General features: G+C 37.6%; 1 protein-coding gene across 1 annotated transcript in view; it reads left to right on the forward strand.

Annotated features, from left to right (window-relative positions):
- tbcd (tubulin folding cofactor D) overlaps positions 1–22,063 on the forward strand; it is a 127,163-nt gene that overhangs the window by 102,276 nt on the left and 2,824 nt on the right. Inside the window, exons 34-39 of the mRNA XM_041222121.1 lie at positions 2,814–2,935; positions 4,487–4,564; positions 6,445–6,534; positions 8,931–9,018; positions 15,278–15,387; positions 19,617–19,701. Coding sequence (XP_041078055.1) covers positions 2,814–2,935; positions 4,487–4,564; positions 6,445–6,534; positions 8,931–9,018; positions 15,278–15,387; positions 19,617–19,701 — 573 coding nt within the window. The remainder of the gene's footprint in view (positions 1–2,813; positions 2,936–4,486; positions 4,565–6,444; positions 6,535–8,930; positions 9,019–15,277; positions 15,388–19,616; positions 19,702–22,063) is intronic.

The following is a 22,063-nucleotide window of genomic DNA, read 5'->3' on the forward strand; positions in this document are numbered from 1 at the left end:
GAGGATTTGTGGCACACTCTACAACCCGGTTTTTGAGACAGATTCAGTGGTCAAGAGTTGCGACGCAATAGTGAAAAACTTATCTGAAGCAGCAGAGAGGAGCAGTAACTGTCTCTGGTTGAGACAGAAATATTCTGGTTGGGGACCTCAAGCACAGTAGAAAGACATTGATGTAAAGTAAGGTAAGTAAGCTGGGCTTAGCTGAGTGGGGAGCAAAAGGGGATGATGCTTGGACACCAGAATCACCGTCGAGCCCTCTTAAGGTGTTGTGGGCTAGTCGACGAAACACCAAGGATGGAAGGTGCCGACTTGAAGACCCCAGAGAAGCACCCTACTCAGCTTAGTATGTGACCAATGAGCTATTGATATAAAACTTAGACAGTTGCATTGTCATTGTGCATCAGTATATATGTAAATAAAAATTGATACAATATTTTAATAAGAAAAAGGGGTATCGTTTGCAATAAGTGAAACTATAGAAACAAACTAATCAGGATGCTGGTACCCCGGCATTTCAGTAGGTATTCTCAACATAGCGGTTTGTAAACAGAACTGTGCGCATGGCAAGTGTAGTTGCGCAGCCCCACTGCTGTATAAGCTGTTTCCCAGCACCGCAAGCAGTGAAACAGGCTTCAGTTGTTAAAGGCCGTCTTTTTGAGCAGGCGGCACCAGGTGTGTGTTGATGGTTTTGAAATTGCACCCAGAGCCACAACAAGAAGGAGCTGATGCTGCTAATCACATTGAACTTGTGTTTCGTCTCTGTTCAGACTCGGGTCTCAAGTGATGAAAGATGGGCGCCTTAAACCACTTCCATTTCTCCAGCGCTGGGAAAAAAAGATTCTGTGCATCTTTTAAAATTTACGTATGAAGATTAATGATTTACTGTCTGGAAGCAAGTTTAAATTCACACATGTGGGTTTAGTACTACCGAAAAGAAAGCTCATGGTTTGATTTCCACCATGTGGCAATTAAACTCCCTGAAAAGTAATGCAAGAACACTGTGAAGTGGGATTCCCTTCAAATGCTGAAACCCTGAAACCCATTTCTATTCTCTTGACACCAGCCTGAATTCATTTACTTATCCAGATTTTCTAAACCTTGCGGTACAAAGTGTATTAATCTGTGTCACGATCGCACAGTAGGAGTGCTGTTAGAAGACATCTGGAGTGTGGAGTCTGTATTGAAATGTTTTGCTTTGTAGTACCATTCAGAAAGATAATTGGTTATATAAGGAAGTCATCCTGCTTGAATTGAAGTAACCACCAAGACACTGCCTGGAAGCATACCTACAAGTCTTTCTCACTGAACACAAATAAGGTGTCATCAACCTATATTGTTGCAAAGTATTGAGTTTTCTTTCTCTTAAGGTTTTTTGACACTGTATATTGAAAATAAAAATAAAAAATAAAAATATTTTATATATATATATATATATATATATTAATATAATAAAAGGATTATAAAATTCCATTTAACACCAATACAGTACTTTCGCTTGGGATCAAAGCCTTGTGGGATCAAAGATTTGTTTGGTCTTTACTTTATGTATGTATTGTTTTTTACATGACAAATAGGTAGTGTTCCGCGTTTTCGTTTTTTTGTCTTAACTGGTACTTAACTGGGACATCAGCACAAAAGAAGCCAGGTTTATTTGCCTTGATAAAATTGACAGAACTGGCTGGTGCAAGCAATCGGAAGACACGCAATAAAATCACACTGGACATTTCCAACAATGCGTTCCATGTAAGTTTACCAACTAAAGCATCACTGTTTTCTGTCAAATATTTACTATTAAGATTGTCGGCCTTAGGCAGTGTTTTAGTTGATGGATGGACAAACAGTACTGTCGCACGGAGTCACCAATACATACCTCTCTGAAATAAACAGTGTCTGTCCAGCAAAGCACAGCACTCTGACAAACTCATTAACACAGTCATTCTGCACTCTCTTTTAATTAGTGTGTAAAACCAGCATAAATGGATTGCTTGTCTCTCAGTTCACTTTCTTGTTTTAGTTGAATGTGTCGCTTATTTTTCAGTATGCTTTTTTTTTTTTTGATTGTCAGAGTGAACATGTATCTCATTGCCAGCAGTATTTGCAACGCTATGCATCCTCGCTCATCTGACCCACTTCTGCTATTTTTGCTTTTTGTATACTTAGACAAATTTGTTTTCTTTTGAATATTCATAAACTATTTTACGTTTTCTCCCCATTCCTCATCCACTAAAAATATAATATTTTCGTGCAAGTATTTCAATTTAGTTTTTGATCAAGCTAGTACTTACTATGCCTAGCAATTGCCACAATAGTCAGACTAATAATAAGGTGATAGTGTGTTTGTGAAATGACAGAGAACCACAGTTGAACGTTAGTTGATCCTCTGATGTCTAAACATCTGCTGTATCCTAGGATACAGTGTAGTGCTGCTACAAAGTCGGAGTCAAAATAAAACAACATTTTAATCAAATTATTCTGTCTTTGTGTATTGGGATAATATTGAATAGTAGATAAAAATAGAGTATAAATCAGTAAAAACCAAATTACAGTTAAAAATAAATAAAAAATCCTCATTTTTAATAAGTTGGAAACACTACAAATAAGTAATAGCCTTCGAATAAAAATGTAAGTGTTTTCGTGCTTATCATACAACATGATATTGAAGGTTTCTACAACTGTAATTGTGATAGCATGGTTTGGATTATAAATCGGTCTGAAGAACGTTAATGGAACTTCTGCAATTGCTGTTTTTTATTTATTAAATCCAGAAAACTGTCTTCTCATATTCATTAAACGTGTATCCTTTTATATTGCAGGTTCGATTCTCAGCCCAGTCCCTCTTTGATTATCTTAAGACGATACAACAGGACGCGACTGCCATGAACAATTTTGGGTGCACTTTGCTGCAGATCTTCAGGGATAATGTGCGGAATGACAGGTATGGGGCGCTTGACTGTAAAAGCAGAAGATTTACTGAACTAAAAAATAAATAACCTTGATCACCCTAATGCAGATAATATTTCTGTTCAGTTTCTTCATTTTCCTTGTTTTGTTGTTTTTTCCTGTGCCTTGTAATTCGTGTAATTGTTTAATCAATAATTAATGTACTAATCAAAATATTAATAATTTATAGGTGGCTGAAGTATAGGAGCTATGGGTATAACAGCTTTGTCACAAAGTTGTTATAAAAGCACACCTTTTAAACTTTATCCAGATGTATATGCCATCACCTCTTTCTGGACAAGTTAAGAAAGCACCCATTGAAACAGATGAGCATATTTTCCCATGATCACATGTCCTGTTCTATAAAGGTTCATTATCAATAGGCTAATTCGAGTAAGAAATGGTTTGTGCCGCGAACTTGGACCAAGGTGATGCAAACCATTTTGATTGTTGGAAAGTAATGCCTGGTTTGACAGTAGCCATGAGTGTTTTGTAAATGATATGGGAAACGTTATTAACTAACGTGGATTTGGTTATTTATTGTATGTCAGAAGTGTAGCATGTAAGACTGAAATTACCCTAAATTACTGTTTGAAAAAATGATTTCAAGGTTGAAGCTGTAATGTGAAGTGATGTGTTATTTTCCTAATATGGCAAGCAATCACGAGTGAACCTGTCAACCCCCACTTTTTTTTTTTTCTGCAGTATAAAGTTAATAATTATTTCAGAATTTTTGTGTTTGTTTGGTATGAGTGACTAGCCAGTTGTTGAGTGAAAGCCCTGAAAAATTCTGAAAGGCTTTTCTAATTGTGAAGCCCTGAACAAGGTAACTGTGTCACTAATTATAAGGAACTATTTTTAAATGGACTGTTTTTCTGCGACCTCTTGAATCTGAAAGGACCTGAACCAATTTAAGGTTTAGTCTGAATGTGGTAATGTTTTTTCTGGGAAGTTAAAGTGTGGTGGAGTTCTCTTGAGATTGTGTTTGAGTGAGAGAGCATGTGCTAGTAAAACCTGTGAGACACATTATCTTCTTTACAAGAAGGTCCTGGGGGAAGAACTCAAGTTGCAGTACAACTTTAACACCATATAAATAGAAATTGCAATGTTTAATGCCCTTAGTAGAAATCACACCTTTAACATCCTTTCACACACCCACATTTATCCAAGGGAAATCCAACTGTTAATGTTTCAAAACTAATTACAAACTTAGATGCACTTTTAAGTCTCTAAGTTAAACAAATAACAGGATGTTGTATAATGAGAATACAACAATTTACACTGACAGTTCCTTGTTTTCACATTCTAGTTTAAATTTGAGCACTGAAAATGTTTGCGAAACTAGAGCTGGAGAAAAAGCTATAAAATTAAACCTGTAGACTAATAGGTTGATTACCAGTTTCCCAGTTTCGATTTCACAAAAAGCATTGTAAATCTAAACTTTACACAGTATCTGGTTGTAACTAATCCAAAATACCATCAATTCTTTCCCATTGGTATTCTGGTTCTCTTTTTGAAGCTGAGTAATTCCATTCTTTATGCCTAGGGTCTCCATCCCCCTGCTGAAGATGATTGATCAGATGCTGGCCAATGGATGCTTTGATATCTTTGCAAAAGAAGAAAAGTAAGTCTTTCTGTTAACACTCCAGCTTTTTTATATACTGTACACTTGAAAGATGCTCATTGTTTCATGCATCAACTGAATGCTTTCCAAGGCAACCACTGCAGGTCAACCTGTCACAGCTGTGAGTGAGTCTGCATTGGTTTCAGTGTAAATGTCTTTTGAAAGCCAATAAATCAATGTCAGATTAATTTGGTCCAGGCAGGAAATTGACAGAATAAACTGCCTAAGATGACAGCTAAGGTTCAGATACTTTCTGTGCCCAGTTGGGGTCCTCTTAAAGAAACCGAAACTGCTAGTAAGAGAAACAAATCTAATATTAACAACAAACGAATATTATGTGACCGAGGGAAATAAGGAGTGAATTTGCTATGCCAATATCAGGTTTTATTATACTGTATGTGACTTATTGCACTCTGGAATAAGATGGATTCAAAGCCAGTGGCACTGGTACTTCTAAGGCGTGATTGTGCTGAATTCTGAGGTGGCTTGTGACAGAAAATGGAGACCAGCTTATTTCATATGTGACCTGAGCCAAACCCAGACCTCCAAAGGCATTACAGGACAGTGAATTAGCTCCACTACGCCACCCTGCCCCCTAACCAAGGCAGAAAGAAATAGCCTTGTTTATTAAATTCCCCACACACACTGTTTTCATTATTCGTGTAAAGAGCCCTCAGGCCTTGAATCGTCAGAAATTCAACTCCCAGGTGCCATCCCATCAAAAAAGAAGCACACTTCCCCTCTCTCAGATTTCTAGGACCACCATGGGCCACATCAATACAAATCTAGTTGAATGCAGTTCACCTTTTTCTCAGAAAAACATTCTTCAGTCAGACACACCCAATTCCCAGAAGTGAAGAAACTACCACTTATCCCTTTTCCTGAGGGATCCCCTCCTGTTTTGGTTGGTTTCGTGCCGATGCAACTCACCGGGTTTGAAAGAGTAACGCCCTTTTGATATATATATATATATAAAATTAAAAAGAGGCTGGCTCTGTTTGTTTCAAACTTGGAGCTGTCAGGTGACAGAAGGAATGGGCAGGTCTGTACAAATGTGTCATGGATATTGCTCCCATTTTGCTAAAGCACTTCCAGATGTGTGTTAGAATTAGTCTCTTTGTGCTCTGTTCTTCATGAATGTCAGCAGCAGCAGATCTATTTAGAATCCCAGTCCATCTAGCATTTCCTGATTGCCCACTGTTGAAAAGGGAAGTGATGAAGTCTAAAAAAAAAAGTTGATAAAGTCTAAAAAAAATTAGTAAGTTACTCAATGCTGTTGTGCAAAAAAAAAAAAAAAAAAGAAGCTATTTTTAAGTTAGTAAAACAAAAAATAGTTGTTCAGGAAGTTGTTTCCATGCAGGAACACGCCAGTTTGTGGCTTGTTACAAGTCTGAGTTAATTTAAGTCTCGAGCATCTGTTTGGTTAAAGCTTACTGAATTCTGAAAGGTGGCCAAAGATACTAGTCTGTGACTCAGTTGAATCAGTTGAGACACATTCAGCATTCTTAGTGCCGCTCAGTACTGCATTAATGATCTGGGAACTTACGTGAAATCTTGTTAAGTTCTATTTACACATCTTCTTTAATTTCATAGCTAAAAAAAGTATAGAATTAGTAACACATTACTGTAAATAAATCTATAAAAAAAAAAGTAAAATAAAACAGGCAACCCCTCAAATTACCTTATAAAAAAGGAGAGAAATACAGTACTGTATAGCAGAAAGGGCTGTTATTTCAGTTTGAATATTTTGTATATTTGTCCCAGCATTGCTTTAGCTCCCAATTCTACCTCATTCACCTGTGGCTGTTGACCCACTGAGAACAGTATAGAGGCAGGGGATTTAGCTGAAGGACTGACAATACCATCTTGTTTCCCTGCAGTCATCAGTTTGGCATTGACTTGCTTGCTCTTTGCAAAGAAGAAATCAGGAAGTCCAAAGACATCCAGAAGCTTCGATCCAGCATTGCTGTGTAAGTATGACAGACCAGACAGACAGAAAATGTTGATTCTACTTAATTTGGTGCTAAATGAAAGCTGAAGCCAAGTGTCTGGCTTCAGACAGGTCCTCTGTTAACAGGCACCAGATTGTTTCCCTTCACAGTTCAGTCTGTGCATCTAAATACTTACCTAAACACCCCCTGCCATTCTGTCCTGGGCCTCTGTTAAGCAGATACTGGTAGTTTTTGGAAGTGGACTAATGACCACTGGGTTTTAATTTCACTTGTGAACTTGAGGTAGATTTGAAACCAGACCTCCGTAGGTGAAAGCAATGAAAGATCAGTGAATTAGCCAGCAGTGATCCTTATGCCTTACATTTTACATTTTCAAACACAATCTGTCAGTGTTGATACTTAAAATTAGATTTTGTACAAGAAATATTCAGCCCAATTGGTAAGGTACATGTAAGGCCATATTCATATGACATATACCAACTTGCTAAGTTAACCACGGTAAGTTTAGAATGAAAAAAAATGTTGATGTTAAAAAGCTTCAGATAACTATCTCATTATCTCTGGAAGTCTATTTTAAGAGCTATTACAAGTACATATTTGTTTCTTGGTAGTACACAAAAATGGTGCAAACTGTTTCAAGCTCAGTGGTAAATGTCTATAGAAATAATATCTTTGATGGGTTTAAAAGGTAACTAACTGTAAGTATGTAACCAAATGGGACAGTACATTTGTAAAAGTAAGAGAGCAGGGCCAAGCCCTCATTTCATCTGAAATATACAGTAGTTTGCAGAAGTATTCACCCCCTACCAATAATGTCACATTTTGTTGAATTACAAAGCTAGTGTTATGAACACTTTTTCAAAGGAGGTTAAACGTCGGCAAAACTTGCAAATAAAATGTACAAAATGAAATGTACTGGTTGCATAAGTGTTCAGCCCCTTAAGTAAATACTCAGTAAAACACCAGCTTATTATTGATGTGTGAAAACTTTGCATCTCTCAAGGTCATTGTTGGCTTCAGAGTGACATCCCAAACCAGTTTCCTGCTTGCCCAGCTGCTCAGTTTGGGAAGGCGATCTGATCTGGGTAGTGTCTGGGTGGTATGATGCATCTTCCACTTATTAATGATGGACTTCACTGTGCTGAGGGATAATCAGCGCCTTTGAAATTTTCTTGTACCCTCTCTACCACTTTATTCCTGACTAATTTCGAAAGCTGCTTGATCTTCATGGTTGCTTAGTTGGATCATTTTGTGAGTTGCAGCTTGAAAGTCTTTATATACCCAAGGGAAATTATCTACAGGTTAAACCACTTTGAGTACACACAGACTTAAACCATTTCACTAATTATGTGACCTTTCAAACAAATCATTTGCACCTGAGCTAATTTAGGGCTACAGTAGCAAAGGGGTTGAATACTTATGCAACTGAGATTAATCTGTTTTTCTCTGTAAATCTTACTTATTTATATTCTATATGCATTTTTTAACTTTATCAATGTGGAGTAGTTTGTGTAGATTCTATACATGTAAAGTCTAATTTGAAAGAGTCATAGAGTATGCTCAGATGCCAGCAAAATGTGAAAACTTTGCAGGGGGGGTGAATACTTCTGCAAATCACTGTAACTATGCAGTACAGCTACAGCTGAGCCAGCAATCTGACAAGCCTAGCGCCTCAGACACTGGAGATCAATGTGGGATCCACAAACATCAAACCTGGGAGCAAACTTCCATGCATCTGTAGGTTTCTTTCTCTGTGTACACGCATTGATTTTTACACACAGGTCCAAAGGGAGCTGATTCAGTTGGTGGTTGATTTCACGAATACAGTTAACTGTATATCCCCCTCAGATCAGCTCACACAGCTCCCCACTTTTGTCAGTCTAAAGACACTGTATTTGATCTAACTCTCTATTGAGAAAATGTTCCTATTGCGGTATTGAGGGATTCTTTTGATTATTAATGTGCAACAACATAACATAGACCATTTCGCCTTTCTGCACCAAAGCAACCATCAGCCACTTTGATCTAAAATAAAAATGAAGCAAGTTCCTGTTAACTAAAAAAACAAAACCAAAGTGTTAAAACCTCAGAAAGCACGCTGAATAGTGTTGATCACATGACAGTATGAGCTGGAACAAAATAACCAAGGGGAGTATCGTCTTTATTTGGGTGGGTCTTAATGGATTCAAATGGGAGTTTTGGGCTAAATTGACTGGTCTAAACTGGACTGGACAGTTCTCCGGGAGATAATTGTCATACCAACTATTAGATTTTTTTGGCCAAAATGTAGAAAGAAAATGTAGAGCAGAGAGTGTGTGGGCTGAGTCTGTGTTACCATTGACTACTGCAGGCAACTTAACAAATTGATGATAATTCAAATTATTAATCTGATAATAAGCAATGTGTTTTTACAGATTTTGCGGCCTGATTCAGTTCCAAGGGGACATCCGGAAGAAGGTTCTGTTGCAGCTTTTGATGCTGCTCTGTCACCCATTCCCTGTTGTGAGTATGTGTGGTTTCTGTGGCCAGCATTACTCACCATGTCCCCTATAGTAAAAAGAAGAGCTATATTTGTCATATCCCTAAGGTAAATAAATTGGAATTAAAACCAAATGGTTGGCCTTGGGTTATTATTGGATATTTCTTTTATAAATAGCTGCACTGGCACCTAACAAAAAGGGGGGTGGGGGGGGGAAGCTGCAAAACCCTTCGCTAATTAAATCACGCCACAGACCATGCCACACACACGTTTTGCTGTGTAAGAAAAATATGTTTTTGAAGTTTGTGGTGTTTTTGACCTTGGATGGCATCAGTAAACAAAGCCCATGACAAATATCTAACCAAAGTTCTGACCCTGTCATTACCCCACCCGATTTAGTGGTCTATCTGCTATTGCAGCTATGATTTACAGTATGGCCAGGTGAAACGGTGCCATATTTTAAGTCACACTCAGATGGTCATCGTAAGCCAATAACTAGAATTGATTTAGTGCATTTTGATCCAATAAAAAAATTCCATAAACGTTCCCGGAGGCATTAACAGCTTTGTAGAATATAAGCCTTCTATTGTTTTATTGTCCGTGGCCAATGAGGCAGCTGTTAGCTGGGTCATGTGGAAACTGGAAGCTGGCCAGCTTTTATTTATCCAGCAAAAATCTGCCAATGAGTCAGTAAATTGAGGAATACATACAGGCAGGGGGTGGTGTTCAAGATATGCTCTTGTCTGAGTAATGTGAGGCCTGGGTTGCATTTTAATCGTTTTTGGCTTCTGTTGTAGGCACCCTGGTTTTTAACCGTTAGCTCACCAGCTTTTTATTTTTACGTATGGTCACTGCATTGTTTAGACAAGGGGTCTGGACATGATGCATTCACATTCTTCATGTTCCTGGACATGGGGTAAGGTAGGATTGGACTATACTGAAATGTTCTCCCTATGTAGTAGTTTTTTCTCTCTTGCTGTTGTTTTCTATAATAGAGAGAGACGGAAGTAAAGTAATACTCTGATGCCTAGTTTAATTACGTGGCACTTTACCCCCCTAACATCTTATTGTGGACGTTTGTCTACAGGAAGAGAAAGGAAGATCTCTAGCAGTGGCGTTGATGCACTTTTCATTAGATGACTGTCAGAAACGCTGATAATACGATTAGCTGTAAAAATTGTTCAGTACAGTATGTAATCAAGACTAAACAAATTATACATAATATCACAACAATTAGTTATTGTTCCAGGCTTAATCTGAGGTGTAGCTTATCAAAACTTTCTGCCCTATGGAATGTTTGTTTGAAGAATTTCTGATACGATAACATTATATATTACAAACCAAGTTTCTAGAGTGTATCGACTTTTCTGAATCAAGAATTGTTAACTGCAGCAATATATTTTTGCTGTAGTACCGAAGATATAAAGAAATTCTGTTACACAATGTATTGCGATGTCTGGATTCGCAAATGTTATTTTTTGGCATTTCTGAGTTATGGGCAAGTGGTTTCTTCCTGTAGGTGGCGCTATGAGTCTTACAATCAGGGGCAGGCAAAAATACTGTAAACAGAAGGGTGGTCGTTAATATTACATTCTTTAACCAAAGCAGTATCAAGTATTTGACTGATCTACATTTATGAAACGAATACATAGAGCTGGGTTTGTTGCTCTACTCAGAAAAACACTGTTTTTTTTTTGTATATTTTTTTTTATTTATATAGTTTTGCTGTTTCTGAGAGATTAGGCTTCACAGTGTATCTTGTCTGAAAAGAACAGAAATTGGCTACCCCGAAAACTTTAAACCTTTTGATTCTTCTTGGCAGAAAGGGGGCGTTAGAATAAGAGAACTTTACTAAAATTAGGTATTTCAGTGTTACATTACTGTCGAACTAAGAGCACAAACTGGTTGTGGCTCCAGGAAATATTCCATGAGAATTAAACCCTGGTTATATTGAAACTAGTACTCTACAAGCTCAGCGGGAACGTGATGTATACGTGCCTCTCCCTCTTCTATTAATATAGCAATCTCCTGTGTCGTGAAGCATGGTTTACGTATTCTCTCGCCAAGTGACGTACTACTTGCTGTTCTTACTTGCGCTGTTTTTTCTTGCTCTGTGTTACTGCCGCTCAACATGATTGCCACTTCTACATTCAAAGCGGAGCCTTGCGCTGATGCAAGCGCATTCTGTTTCTTAAAGAGATTGCTGCCTGGCCCTGATTGGAAAGCAGATTCCCCAGCTTACTAAGCATTGATTGGCTGGGCCCTGTCACTGTGCCATTAAACACGCTTGCACTGGGTTTTTATTTTGATCAGAATCACACTTTTGGAGAAGCCACGCCCTATGGGGCAGAAGCGTTTGACTTTAACCACTGAGTCTGCGATTGAAGTCATTTCATCAGCTGAATTTTAATATTAAGAATATTACTGTTGTTAATATTGTAATAAGAGTGCTGTTTACTGTGTGTTTCACTTTGCGTTATCTGTCGGTTGTATTATATAGTGTTTCATTTTTCTTACATGAAGGTAAGTGTTGAAACCCATGCAGCTACTACGGGCGTTCCTACTTTAGCAGCTCATTGCTGTTTTAGTGCAGCTATCCAGCAGCACCATTACAAAGGCTTGTTCGCAAGCAGGCTAGTTCTTGTTTTTGAACAAGCTGTAACTGTGAAAAGGCATGGTCAGGTAACCCAACAAAAAGAGCATTGCAGTAATCAGGCAATGAAAGACAAGACCTAATCTTGGCAATATTTCCTAGATGATAAAAAGACACTTTGATGACATTACGGATATGAGCCTCAAAAGATAAATCAGAATCAAATATGAATCCCAAATTTCTGGCATATGATTTTGTGTTTGGATTCAAATTACTCAACTGTTTTTAGAGAATTGGCAAATTCCAGTTGTTGCTGAGAACCCTAAATCAAAACTTCTGTCTTATCTGAGTTTAACTGCAAAAAATGGAGACATCCAGATTTTTACATCACTCGGGCACTCAATTAAATTAGAGACCGCAGAGATTTCTCCAGGTTTCATGGAAATATAAAGCTTATGAAATATCTCCCCCAGCAGTAGCATGTATAAAGAAGACAGTATCTAACAGGAACTGGGAGCATCATGAAGTGGAGTCAGGTATTGCTAAAGCTTTAAGGTTGGAATTAACTTTCCTTACCACCCTGGTTTCATGTTTAAACTCTGGAGCATGGGGTTCTGCATTAAGTTCCATACTTGTTTTTTATTTTATTTTTTTGACAGACAGGTTCATAAAGTTCTCTTTCCTGTTTTCAGTTTCGTTGGAACAATATATACCCTTTATAAAGGTCCGTATGGCAAGACTTGGTTTTCTGATGCCAACAGTAACATTGTGGTTGAGAGCATTTACAGGAAGTGAGGGCTACACAGCCTGTGAGGAGATGTTATTTGCTTGACAGCTGTATGGCATATACTTTGCACTTATTGTGACACCTGCCAGAACAAGACAAATAGAAATAAAGGGTTTCTTTTTCCCATTTTTAGGCTTTTTATATTATAAACATCTGGGGGGTTTAAACTGTACCTCCACCTTTAGTCTTAACCCTACTGAATCGTGGACCTTTTATCACGGTGTGCTTTATTGTAATTTGTGATGTTGAGGAGGGAAATACAGTGCTTTGTTCTTGATTAGATCTCCCCTGTTGTTGGGAATCTTCTTCTGGTATACCCTGGAAGGATGAAGGCTGTAGTTTACTTTAAGCATCATTGTCGATCAGGTCTACCCAACAGCATGGCACTTGTACTTGTAAATGATGCACCCATCCACCGTGCCAGAACTGTGTGTGAATGGTTTGAGAAGCATGACAGCAACTTCAGGCTAGAGCCATGCTATCCAGCCCGAACCCGACGGGACCAGACTAAGTGTTGGGGTCGGGTTGGGTCGGGTCGGATCAGGTGTGGTTTGTATATTATGGTTTGGGGTCGGGTCGGGTAGGTTCTTTGAGAAATTACCTCTCACACACGCGCTTATTCGTTTTGTGCAGCCTGCATCGCTGGGCTTTACTAAGTAACCATAGGATATAATTAATTTCCAAAACAACTAACAACCAATAATCATCTCGCCTGATAAACTGACATGTTGTGCAGCCTGTCAGTTGCTGCGTGGGCAGTCTTAGCGGGATACATTTCAGTTGGAAAACACCAACGTCCCCATTTAACATAGACAGTCTTATACAAATGCACACATGCACACAAAAAAACAAACACAAAAAGCAACACCTAATTGATAGCACTCATCAGTCGACAATTCATGCCTTTTTTAGATAATGACAAACTGTTTCGTTCCAGTTAATGATACAAAACGTATTTGTTCTGTGGTAAACCACATGCATTTGTTTAAATGTAAAGAACGACTAAATGTACAGTATTAAAACATTGCTCTTTAATTCATCATTAGTTTTCTTTATTTTTTTCTTGCACTTGTAATGTGCTGGCATAGGCAAATGTGAAACTCTGTTTGTGTCATGACCTGCTTTATATAAAGAATTATGCTGCACTGTATATAGGCTGATAGGCTATCAACAGGAGAATGTGTAGCAGTGGAATGTTCCGTTGCTGGAAAGGATGCATCTAAATCCACCATTTGGAAAAATTACAACATTGTTGTATGTATTCAGCAGTAGTAAAAGTTTGTGTGGCTTTGTACAATGCAGATCTTGCAAAACATTACTGAAATATGACAGCAAAAAGACGGGAAATTCATCTCTGCAGCGAACACTGAAAAGGGAAGTATTCATCCTGTAGCTGTTTTTAAAGCCATAGTTGTGGTGATTTGTTGAACGTTAGTTTAGTGGTTTGATATGATATAGACTTGTCCAGAATGAATATGCAAATTTGCAAGAGCTGGTTATTTATGGTAACAAAGTTTTGAAGAAGCCTGTTGTTGTCTTCTTTTAAATCATGCAGTGTTGGACTACTAGAAAAGAAAGTAAATGAGAGATGATTATTTTTTCTTTATGTTTTAACTGGAAACCGGGAATACTCTACACTGAAGGTACTTAGTTGCAATAGCATATGTTAGGAATATATTTGTGGAGATGGTTGAGTCGGGTATGCAAATATTTCAAAGGTCTTGGGCTCGGGTCGGGTTCGGATTTTGTTTGTTCGGGTCGGGTTTAAATTTGGGCCCGAGACTTCTACTTCAGGCTGCTTCCATGACCACTGGGATGAACTTGAACGCCTCATTTGTCATCACGATCCTACCTCTCTGCGCCAGTTGTATAAAATGTTAATTCCTGAATAGATTAACATACTTAGAGACGCCGTCCAGCACCTTGTGGAGTCTATGTCAAGGCTGTGATCATATCCTAAAAGTGGCCAGGCAGTGTGTTTTGCTGGTATGTTGATTTGTTGCTGTTTAGAATGTTTGAAATAACCCCAGTGTGTGTTACATGTGACACATGCAAGGTTAAATGCGATTTTTTTTTTTTTTTAAATAGTTGATACAAAGTTATGTAAATGAGTGAGTAAATCTTTAAGTCTTGTTCCAAATAGTTGATGGCAAATAGCAATAAAATATGAAGCAGTATTACAAAACATTACTCATCAATTAACAGCAGCTATTCTGATTTCCTGACAATTGCCATTGCGTAATATATAAGGTCAAAGTGAAACGCTTCCGTAATGGTCTAATACGAATTATAAGTCAATGTATGTACAATTTGTGGATCTGTAATCCCTGAGACAGTGAAGCCAAGTCACTTCAGACTTAGCACAGCGAGTAGGATGAGAAGGCACAATGTGGAAGCTAAGGAAAAGCAAGTTCAGAATTATATTTAGATAACCAGAACACTGACTCAGTTTGACGAATCAGTCCATTGTGTGATGTAACACCCATCTGTGTATTACTGCTTCAGTATGTTCGTTTACCCAATCTAAGGAAACTTGTATTCTTGGAAGCATGTCTGTCTAGTTAGTACTATGTCACCCTCGCTCAACACTTGCAGTAAGTGAAATGTAACAGTATTGTAGGTCTAAATACCATGCTTTACAGAATAAAGGCTTTAGAAAAAATGCTTTTCCTTGTTTCATATATATATCCAATTCAATAACGTTTCAGCTTTTAACAGGATTTAATGCCCTTCCAGCTTATGACGTGTGAATTTTCCTTTTTAATGGTTCAGTTTGTGATGCATAACTGGAACTAACTCAATGTAGCCAAATTCGGTGGAACCAGCTGTATTTATAGTGCTCCTCTGATATAATTGTTTTTCCTTTCAAGTGTGTCTAATGTTTTCCATCTTGTCACTTCAGATAAGAAAAACAACAGCGAGCCAGGTGTATGAAATGCTGTTGATTTACGATGATGTCATCGACCTGGCCGTGATGGAGGAGGTGATGACGATGCTCAGCGACACCAACTGGTGAGGCCTGGGAAACTGGTTCCACTGGAAATGGCTTTGAGCGCTCTTTAGTTCTGTTATAGATTGGCATTAGCTTCTGCTTGCTTTTTGAAGGGCTGTGAAACTCATCAGATTTACTAACACCGATGATGAGAGGAGCTTTCCAGAGCTCAACTGGGACACAGATTTGTTTTAAAACTAGGTAGCTTCTCACACATTTATTTTTTTTTTTTTAAAGAATACTTTTTTATTTGAATATAGTGCTTTTATTTTACATTAAACTAACAAAAACAACTACAAACTGACTGCTACACAATCACTGCAGCTTCCCAGTTCCAGTTTGTGGTGGGAAAAGGGGACAGTCCGGTCAAACCGGGATGTCTGGTCACCCTAGGCAGCTTAAGCAAGCTTCTTTTGAAGCCTAAAGTAGTTCCTCATAGAAAATTTATTAAAATAAATGCTACAAAAAAATCAGTGTTTTAAAAGAAAAATACACAGGTGTTATTACTTTACTCCAAACATGTTCCATCTGTAGTTTCAGATGGCATATCTTGATTAATTTTTGTTCATATTGAATGGAAACAGTGAAGAGGAAAGCATAGATCAATTTCATACCTTGTGCTAATGCAATAAATGCCAAATGTAAGTGTTTCCTGGTGTCAGTTATCTAGGGGATACATATGGTGACCCCCATCCCCCCTGCTTTGGTCTAATACAATATTTTGAGGTAATGAATGTGCAGAGGAGACTGCTATAAGCATTTACTGTGTGGTTGCAAAGCAAGGACAGTGCTCAAAATGTAACAACAATTTATATCTAGAAAACTGAACATTTATAGTAGGATTAATGAAAGAATGTGGTTAAAAGAGTATGTTGTGAGTATATAAACAATAACTGCCTTCTCTCAGAGTTAAACAAGCCACTCAGATGTTTAATGTGAATGCTCTGGACCAAATGCGTACGGGAAAAGGCAGCACTGGAGAGTTTGGGCATATTTCAAATATTTTCTAGTGCTATTACAGCTACTCTGGTTTTAAGAAAAGGGTGATTCGTTTACACCTGAACAAAAGCTGGATTATTGCTAAAACAGGGAAGATACAGTGAAATTACAGTTTTGTAAGGCCAACAAGGGATTGTGCGAAAACGCTGGTTACAGACAAAATGTCAAAGTTATTGAAACCTTACTTACCCTTGAAGGGGACGATTAGTGCTACTGGAATTACAAGCAAGTCTTTTTGTTGAGGCGTCTCATTTTGTACAGGAGAACGGAAGATAAAACTATTTTACCTTGATGATATCTATGGAGGGGAATGTAGTTCACATTTTATTTTTCAATTTAACATTTTATTAATTTTTAAAAAAGAAAAAAAATACTTTAAAAAATTGAGGTGGGGTATGGGGCCCATTTGAGTTTTAAGGTAGTCCAATCGTTCTCTTTTACTTCCTGATTGTCAATTAGTATTGTGAGAATTAACAGAAAAACCTAAATGACAGCACGTGCACTCTGCTTATAAGGACTCAAACGGACAATGGAAATCAGTACTTTATCAATGAAGTGCGTAATAAACACAATTCAATATGCTGTATGTAACTGTGAACGCAAGTACCTTCAATATGAACAATACAAGTAAGTTTAACTGCCAAAGAACGGAATTTTATTATTTATACAAAGCCCCTGTGGGCCGTATAGTGTAAGAAGTAGTACCGTTTTACGAATTTATATTTTCGCTAAATGTAATTAACTACAAAAACAGAATAAAATTACACAGCAAATGGCAAATGCCACCGTGACTGTCATTTACTCTCCCAGATGTACCTTATTTGCGCACAATATTTATCTGTGGAACAGGAAAACTACCTAATCAAATGGTACTGTATGTATTAAACTACATACTAATCATAAAACATTTGTCTGTGAAACAGGAAAACTGTACGTAATAAAAAACCGGTACTGTATATATTCAACTGTATGGATTAAACGAGAGAGACATGCCTGTGGAACATGAAAACTACATATTAAACAGTATATACGTTATAAACAAGTCCTTTTTAACCAGAGTTATTCCCCATTAAAGTCAGTGTTGTTTGGCAGGGACATTATAAGTGGAGTGCACCTATATATAACTCTTAAGAAAGAAAAAATTATATATATATATATATGTATGTATGTATGTGTGTGTGTGTGTGTGTGTGTGTGTATATGTGTATACTGTACATTAAACAATATATATTTCTGCAGTATATTACTAACTAGATCACTCAGAATACGATGTAACTCCTCATTATATGTGACTACAAAAAGCCCATTAAGTACTGACCATTTTGCTTTAAAAAAATAAATAAATAAATAAATAAATCTGCACCAAATTACTCCACCTTAACATACTCAGAAATAACAAGCGGTATTTTAATTGGAATTCCTAAAGCTTAGCACTACACTCAATTGTCAATGTAATTACAAGCCCCTTAGTGGCTAAAAAACCAGCACTACACATTACCTTTGTTTGTTTGAAAGCGCATGTCTTACAAAATACACCAGCAGACTCCAAACAAGTGACTTAATGGCATTTGTACTATGTTAAAAGTAGCAAGCAATTCCAGCTTATAAGAACAATAACTTTAGCTGAGTATGCAAGTTATCATGTGGCTTGGTTTTGCCTTATTCTCCAGATGGTTATTTACCAGCCTGTTTTCAAGACCAGTCTGTTTATACAGTGTTATTGTATGACCTGTGGTTGAAATCAACTATTGCTTTCTTTGGTATACGTTAGGTGCCGAAATGAATGAGTGAATATAAAACGTAGGAAGAGACAGCATTGGACATTGCAGAGGCTTGCTGTCTGTTTCACTGGTGTGCATCTACCACCGTCAGCACTGGAAAAGGGCCTTCACACTTAAAAAATATTAACATGTTGAACAGAGTTTAACAGTTACTGTAGGCAAAGTCAAATCCAAGCCCTTTTATCCCCCACAGGGATAAGCGATATAGTGGAGGCAAACGTATGTATGTACCTTTGCATGTCACACTTTACATGTTTACATATATCTAAAAATACACTTATCCAGTTATAATTGGTGTTAACATTATTTAGCATATATTATTGAGAGTATAAGATTCTGGGGTCCGTACATTTCTCCATTTGTTTGACAGGCATTTTCACATGTATCTTGAGAACACAATAAGTTGTTTCACATATTGTATATCAGTCTTCATAATATACCATGATAACATTTACCTAATTAGAACCTGAATACTGCTTATCCAATTTTCATTAAACTATTCATTGTCCGTCCTTATTCTGAACTGCTCTGTACAGTCTGCTGATATATGTCATGATCATTATCTTTTCGTCACTCTGCTCTAGAATGCATTGTATTGTCGATTGATGTCTTTTGCTGACTTACTGAGAGATATATTCCAGTAATGACTTCCACAGTCAGGGTGCCCCCGAAGAGCTGAACACGTGGAGCCACAAGTACAGTAAGCTGGCCTCCCATGACTGCAGGCAGTGACACTGGCGTGCTGAGGGGGCTAAGTCTAACAAGGCCTGATTCATAGACAGTATCTGTGTTTGTTTTGTGGAATACGTCATGACACCAAAAACCTTGCGTCACTTTTTAACATGTAGAGAACAGACCAGTGTTTCCCATTGCGATTGACTGAGCTATGTAAAGCTGTATCAGGGATGCTTCTTTGATGAGAAAGCTTGAAAAGCTACTGATCCCAACACCTGTATAAATGGGTTCATATCCTTGCCAGGGGATAGATAGATATGTTACCACATTAATTTCCAGCATATATAAAATAACATTGAAAGCTGAACTCCCTAATCAATAAAATTGCGCAGTATTAGTGCTGACATTTTCCAGCATTCCCTGAAATGTTGTTTATACAAGAAAAAAATAAATATTGAACTGCTGAAAAAGTCGGAAAGCACCTGACTTTATTAAACCAGTCTGTGAATGTAGGACTTTTAGTACGAGAAAAGAAAACATACATCAATAGCATATGTATGGTTAGAAATACTGGAAACAAGAAAAGGCAGTTTGGCCCTTTTAGACTTGTAAAAAGGAAATCTAGTACCCAGTTGCCTTTTAATGTTCTTGGTATTAGGTGTTACTACTCCCTGTGGTAAACTGTACTTCTAGGGGTCCTCAATGTCTAGGGTAGGGGACACTTACCAGACCCTGGCACATATGAACCTTCCTTCAGTGTTCTTCAGGTCTGTGATGTTTTGTTTGTCTTTCAGGGAAGCTGAACTGACCACAGTAAGAACACAGAGGAATCAACTGTGCGAATTGCTGGGTGTCCAGAAGCCTACTCTGGTTGTCAAGGTAACAGTTTGAGGCCTGTCAGTCAGGACAAGTGCTTTAATCCCACCCCATAATGAGTTCAAGACCAGAGCTAGCATGAATTGGAGGGGAAATATTTTCATGTGGAAACTTGTCCAAACGAATTTCTTGAAAAACAAATATTAAAAAAAAAAAAAAAAACGTGACCACAAATATAAAATTGCTGCACAATTTCCATCTATTTATGGGTTCATTTTCTTTACAGTTTGGATCAAAAACCTAAAAGTTATCTGATACTTGTATAAGTTAAATTGTAAAGCCAGGATGTGAATTACAACACAAAAGTAAACAAGTAATGGTTCAGATGAAGGGTCTATAACAAAATATATTAAGCCAAACACACAAAATAAAAACAGATGTTTAAAAAGCCCAGAAGGAGAATGACTTGAGTTGGACTCTGTCGTCATCTCTCCAGGCTTCTTTCCAGCTCTCAATAAAGGTGCAGTTTTTGAACATGAGGCAATTATTTGGGTGGATTCAGAGGGCTTTCAGATTTAACACCTGGATACATTTAAAAAAAAAATCCTTCTAATTTATTATAAACTCAAATATGAACCCTTTCCTCTTGGCGTGTTGTAGTGAGCACTGCTTGTTTTTCTGAGGACTTTGTACTCAGGTGGCCAGTATTTCCCTAAAACCTCACAAGTGCCCATTTACAATTGGCTGGGGAACTGGTCATTGCATGTGCATAACCTAATAGACATGGCAAATCATAGTATAACCAGGGTGCTGTTTGATGGGGTGGATTTCCCTGGCTCTACTTTTTTTTTTTTTATCCCTGGGACTGCACTTGCAGTTGTCATCCCAGGGAGGGATATATTTATTCAGTTGCTGTATTTAAAACCATTATTTTTTTATCATCATCGGAAGTGCTTACTATACTAAAGAAAAAATAAATGAATAGGTTATCAATGAGGTTACGTGCAACAACGCAAATACTTGTCATGAGTGTGTTTTAACATTATTTTAGTTGCTGTAAGGGTAGGTTGTTTTTGTTATTGCCTTTTGATACTGTAGCCATAAAAATAATAATAACTGCCTTTATCCTGCATGGTGGCAGATTTGGCAAATGTGATTCCTAAAGATTTTTCACCAGTTTATTTGGTATAAATAAGTAACTTTGTGATTCTCTTAACTGTTTAAATTGTGTACAACCAGTGATAAAAGCATGGGAAAACTTAAAAATGGCCATGCTAACTTAGTGGTAAACTTGTATGCTTAATAAATGCTTAGTGAATGCATGTATAATGCAAAAGGATTACTTACTGAAATAGAATGCAAAACAAATTCACAGTAAAACAGCATTCATCTGAATGCAGTGGCCATTTAATCAAGCACTCTTGCAAAACTTTTCCCTAGTATGAACAGCAACAAAATAATAAAAAAATAAAAAAACTAGAAAGAGGATTGACATGGGTGTTTCTGTGTTTTGTTGGTTTATTTCTGTGGAACTTGGTTGGATTGATTTGGAAATAGGCTTACGCCAGGAAACAACACACACATAATTGCAGATTTACCCACTGGCTAATAATAAATCTGTGAGCGGAGTCATTTGCGCACCTTCTAGTTAGTTGGGGTTTAGAGCACCCAAAGTTTCTGACACTTTTGTTACTCTAGAGCTGTACTGATCTACTAGACAGCGAGGTTTTCTTTAAATTACAGTGTATTTGGGCCACCCATTGTCTCGTGCTGTCTTCTGTTTTCTGGTGCCACCACCTCCCAGTAAGACAGGATTTAAGGGGTCAAAGGCCAGACACTGTAGTGAGGGAATGGGAGCCAAAGTTCATTTCCAGTGTGGGTGACCTTCCTAGTGAATGGGGTGGATATGTTTTGTGCATTATAAGATAAAGGGGCACAATGGCATGTATTGAAAGGGGACATTGTTTTAATATCTTAAGTTGTACATGTTGTGCCTACGGTTTTAGTTGTTCTACCCCATACCAAAGAAGTGTCAGTTTTTCTATTTATTACGGAATCACATGCCACCCATAACTTAAGCCATACAATATTTAATAATATTAAAGTCAGTTTAATTGTTTCGGTCTTTGAGTATTGGTTTTTATAACAATCTGTACTGGGTGTTTTTTTTCCTGCCCAAGTTTTGATTGGCAGGGCATGGTACACTTTGACAATGGGAATAACATCCTGATATTTTTTTAGTCACCACCTGTCATATTATTCCCCCTTTATCAAACTATCCTGTTTACAGGTTTTAAAGGATACAGATACAGCAAGGCAGTGTGGGGTTCAGGCTTTTATCTGCCCAAATCTTGGTCGTTCTGTGACCCTGCAGTTTTTTCGGTTCCTGATATTTGTTTGGAGCTATCAGAGAGCTACAGAGTCT

Source organism: Polyodon spathula, chromosome 21 (genome assembly GCF_017654505.1).
Source record: "Polyodon spathula isolate WHYD16114869_AA chromosome 21, ASM1765450v1, whole genome shotgun sequence".
Taxonomy (NCBI): Eukaryota; Metazoa; Chordata; class Actinopteri; order Acipenseriformes; family Polyodontidae; genus Polyodon; species Polyodon spathula.